Source organism: Frankliniella occidentalis, unplaced genomic scaffold, assembly GCF_000697945.3.
Source record: "Frankliniella occidentalis isolate FOCC.00 unplaced genomic scaffold, Focc_3.1 Scaffold1182, whole genome shotgun sequence".
Taxonomy (NCBI): Eukaryota; Metazoa; Arthropoda; class Insecta; order Thysanoptera; family Thripidae; genus Frankliniella; species Frankliniella occidentalis.
The window spans coordinates 7,146-11,813 of record NW_026268288.1 but is presented as its reverse complement, the minus strand read 5'-3'; the positions used below and the strand labels follow the sequence as shown (position 1 = coordinate 11,813).

Genomic DNA, 4,668 nt, shown 5'->3' with positions numbered 1-4,668 from the left:
TGAGGAAATATGTAGTTCGGGGTTAATTTAGAACTGTACATAATAAAGTTGGGCATCTGTGGAGCAGTGTCGGGGCGAAAAACAAGTTATTTATTGCAATGTTCTAGTCATACTAAAACGCATAAAATGGGGGTGGCTGGATGTGAAATATGTGTACAACACACTTGTGGAGCAAACAAAAGACCAATTAAAAGGTGCGGGAGGCAATATTTGAGTTTCATCATTGATTGAACGTGACCACAATTTGGTCTTTTAACGTTGTACTAGAAGTACGTGATTTGAACTATCGCCACTTTACACATATCTTATTTGAAGGCAAATAAAACCATTGCGACCAAAAAACCTAGCAAATTCGACCAAAAAAAATAAAAATTTTGGGAACTCTCAAACGGCCCGTATTCTGAGAATCACCCATACATCATTAGTGAGCGGCTGTCATTTCCGGGAACCTTACAAGTAATCGTCACTTCGACACTCACAATTTGGATGGGAGAGGGCACTTGTTGGTGTCCCATCACCATGGCAACAACGGGTGCCGGGTTGGCGGGCGGCAAGAATTGATAAATTTGCCACACAGCTTGCGCCACAGGAGCGCGGGCGGTGGGAGCAAAAACTGGGGCCGGCGCAGTTGGGACCCTCACGCATGCCTATGAAATAAACATTACGAGTTAAAAAATCTGCGGAGGACCACACACACACACACACAGTCTCTCTCTCTCTCTCTCTCTCTCTCTCTCTCTCTCACACACACACACCTCATCTGCTGGCTCGTTGGCTGGACCGGGCACCGCGTTTGCCTGAGGCACAACGTCGACGGGCATCGTGTCTACCTCAGGCACAGCGTCGTCCTGGCCTGGTTCTGGGGATGTGGGAGGTAGCGGCGGGGTGCCTACCCCCGCAGGGGTGGAACTCCTGCGTGGTGGGCATAACAGATCATACTCCTGGAAAAGGCGGTCACAAACGGATATTAGTTTCTGTTCAACGCGTGTGCACGCTCAAAACGGTAGGGCGCGTGACGCGCACATGCCCATGCACTCTCACACACGCACACACCGCGGACGTCAGGCACGGCGCCAGGCGCAGCAACTCCGAGCCCCGGACGAGCGTTCGTGTTGTCCAGGGCGTCGACGCGGTGCTCAGCCCGGCCGAGCACGAGGGCCGACAGGCGCAACACGCGACCCTCTGCACGGGCACGACCTGCACCAGGTCCAGGACGAGAGGACGCGACGAACGACTCCTCGAGGAGCACCATCAGGTGCACCAGCTCCGAGCCCCGGCCGCGATCCTCCTTTCCCGCGGCCTCACCGCTGGCTGCCCTCCCCGACGTCGGGCGCGAGCTGCTCCAGGATCACGACGAGAGGGTGGGTGCACTACAGAGGTGAGCATCGGGCGGTCCGCAGTCCCGGCAAGGTGGCCCTCGAGTCCCGGTAAGAACCGGCAAGGTTCCGAAAGCGACGGGCGAGTGAGACGGAGCTACGGCCGGTGCGAGCGTCTCACTCGCACCTGTCGTTTCCGGAACCTTGCCGGTTCTTACCGGGACTGCGGACCGCCCGATGCTCACCTCTGGTGCACTACCCACCAGGACACCGATGTCCTTCGTGACGAATCAGGGCCTCGCCCAGGCCCGCGCCTGTTCAGCTCACCGCTGCTCTCTTCCCACGGTCGCGCCGACGCGTTCCTCCTCCCCCTCCCTCCCCGACCAACACCGACAGGCACAAACGTGTCGCGACGCAGGGAATGACTCAAAATCGTTTCGATCACTATTTTAAGCCAAAATGCATCCATTCATTTGCCGATTGCATCACCTCCTTTCTGCCATCCGTACGCGAACGCTCGAGAGTCGAGAGCGGGAAAGAAACAAAGACATCAGGCCCGTGGCGAGCCGTTATTGCGAGGCCCAAAACGGAAGCCCACCGCGACGCCAAGTGAAATCAGCAAATGAACGGACAAAATTTTATGATTTGAGCATTCACCAAAGCTATGACGCAATCACACAAGAGCACAGACAACAGGTTTTAGGGCGAAGCGCCGCACAAAAGAGGTTAAAGCACACGCGCCACAACACTGTAAAGGGGAGAGTCACCTTTTTTGCCCGAATAGAGCGACGTATGTTTTCATCGCTGTAATCGAGCAATGTTTGCAAAAGTCACTCAAAAATAGTGACATTTGGAACTGAAAACGTCGCAAATGTGTCTCTAAACGAGCGACTTTCCAAAATGTCACTCCCCCAGGAGTCACCAAATTTGATGGAAAATGTCACTCCCCAACTTTCAGTGAAGAAAGGCACACTCGCTCGTACAGAATTCGTACATTCAACAGACAGAAATCATGGGAAACAAGCAGGCGCGCCCTTCCGCCAAACGAAGTTGCCAGCCAAAAGCCCTTCCCCAGGTACCAAGTTGTTTGTTACTATTTATATAATGAAAGTGCTCACAACTGAGTTTAGAGCTGATCCACATTATTACTTTCACGGGTTTAGCCCCAGATAACTCTGAACGGGTTCCGGTTATCAGTAACTCCGATTTATCAGGATCTACTGATGCTGAGAAGGGGCAGAAGGAGCAGAACCAGGCCCTTTGGCTTAAATCAAAGCCCATCGATACTCAACTGAATTGGAGAGAATCGCTTCCCTTCACCTCACGTGCAGGTACTGTTTAGTCAACAATTTACTTTACTTGTTTTGCTTCCTTCCCTGGTTTTGTTTGTCATTATTTTAAACTCTTTTCTAGAATATTGGTAGGTTTTGGGGATGCAACTAATCTCCCAAAAAGTCCTTCCCCAAGTACTGCAGTAAATGTTTTCATTGTGAAAGAGCACACGACTGAGTTAAGAACTGATTCACAACATTGTTAATTTCACAGGTTTGGCCCCTGATAACTCTGAAAGATTTCAAGTTATCAGTAACTCCGATTCATCAGAATATGCTGATGTTAAAAAGGAGAAGAAGAAGCCAAACCATGTCCCTAGGCTTAAATCAATGCTCGTCAACTCTCAACTGAACAAGAGAGAATCGCTCCCCTCCACCTCACATGCAGGTACTGTTTAGCCATCAGGTAATACTTATTAAAATAATTCTCTTTGTTCCCACGTGACAGAAACAGCTGCCAAAGACAACTTTGGAGACTCTTCAGACTGTGAAGACCAGAAGCCTCCAGCTACATGGCGCCCTCCATCCAGACCGTTCGGAAACAAACACCGTGTGGAGCGTATTTGCAGCTGGTTTGTTTTGCTGTGGCAGAAAGACTGTAGCAAATTTGCTGTTAAATCCCTGGTTTATGTTCTCAACAGTCTAAGAAAATTAAATTATCATCATATGGGGGAAGTTGAATTGGATTCCGCACTAGTAAAGTCGTGTTTGATATAGGGTGAGTACATGATTCTCCTTTCAACGTAGTTATGAGTGGTAAATAATGTTGCTTATGTTTTCTTCTTTCCCCCTGTTCATGTGTGAAACCGTGATGTTAACCTCTGTAATTGTAACCTCTGTACGTGTTGCGCAGCCATTTCCGAAGCTTTATCGCCTGTGTGGAGCACTGATGCCTCTCATTAATTGCCAAATTGAAGTAGACGCTGGCTAGTGTGTCATATGTTGATGTTAGTGGACGCAGAGTTCGTATATTTGGACCTCTTACATATGAATCTTGCATGCGTACTATCGAGTAGCCTACTCCAGAATCTGAAAGTACATATCCCACTTCCCTGCTTATCACTGTTTCATTATGATTTTTTTTCTTCTTTTTATCCCGTTTGATTCTCGCTCAGAAAGCACGTGTTTTTCTCTGTGTTTTATTTGAGTTGTAAGGTTGGCAAGTCTGCTCTCGGTCGAGAGCTCCTAAGGCTCCATTAAAAGGGGCTACCCGTTTTCGACTTGCGATGAAAGAGCGTTGTGCATCACGCCTGTCGACACATCTCACTCTAGAAACAGGGAAGGATTTTCGCTACAGTGTTGCTTTGAGTACATTGCGTTAATTAATAGCGCTCTATTGGAGCACCTTTCGCCTCGGCTCGACTTTCTGAGTGACTCTAACAGTCGTGTTTGGGTTATGTTCATCAGCAGGCCGACCGAGAGCAAGTTGCGGGGAAACGTCTCAGTTGGCTGCCTGGCCCCAGCGGGAATTCAAGTTGCGCCAACGATCCAAGCACTATAGCTGCACCGTCTATGAGTTCTACGCCCGAATGCGCCAACGCCATCAGTCATGCTAAGGACGCTGCAGCAACCCCCGACAGCCAACCGATGACTCGTGAATAAGGCCAAAGTAAGCATCCCTTCTTCCCTGTGACCCTCAGTCGTACGTTGTACGTACAGGCGGTTTTCTTTTTTCTTCTCTGGGCCCTTACTGGCATTATCGAGCAGCTGGGTAGCCTTGCTAATTGTATGGGGAACATAGAGGGGGCTGTACTCGCAGGCAGGCTCCAACAAAAAAAGGCACCACTTCCACAGCAGCAGTAGCAGAGGCGGCACAGTGACTTATAGTCGAGCCAGCCAAAGGTCCCGATTTCTGTGGCGGTTGGAGAGCTGCCCTCACTCCTCCGGCTGTACCCCCTCCACAGGCCAGCGGGGGAGCGGGGCGGGTGGTGCGGGCGTTCTCCAACCGCCACAAGAATCGGGACCTTTGGCTGGCTCGACTATAACAGCAGTGGTACGGCCCTTTGCTCCACCGTCAGCCT

The 4,668-nt window shown here is 50.4% G+C and overlaps 1 protein-coding gene across 1 annotated transcript; it reads right to left on the bottom strand.

Annotated features, from left to right (window-relative positions):
- Positions 1-37: 37 nt before the first annotated feature.
- LOC127751817 (uncharacterized) lies at positions 38-1,368 on the bottom strand. Its single transcript, XM_052275921.1, has 2 exons — positions 756-1,368; positions 38-647 (listed from the first exon to the last, which is right to left on the bottom strand). The coding sequence occupies exons 1-2, from the start codon at positions 819-821 to the stop codon at positions 408-410; spliced, it is 306 nt and encodes a 101-aa protein (XP_052131881.1). The 5' UTR covers positions 822-1,368; the 3' UTR covers positions 38-407.
- Between the last annotated feature and the right edge of the window lie 3,300 nt (positions 1,369-4,668).

What these genes read in the sequence shown, in the direction of transcription:
- LOC127751817 (XM_052275921.1), bottom strand. Translation starts at nt 821, where the DNA reads ATGCCCGTCGACGTTGTGCCTCAGGCAAACGCGGTGCCCGGTCCAGCC. An exon ending in CCAACGAGCCAGCAGATGAG is followed by an intron (nt 648 to 755) that starts GTGTGTGTGTGT and finishes TTTATTTCATAG; the next exon opens with GCATGCGTGAGGGTCCCAAC.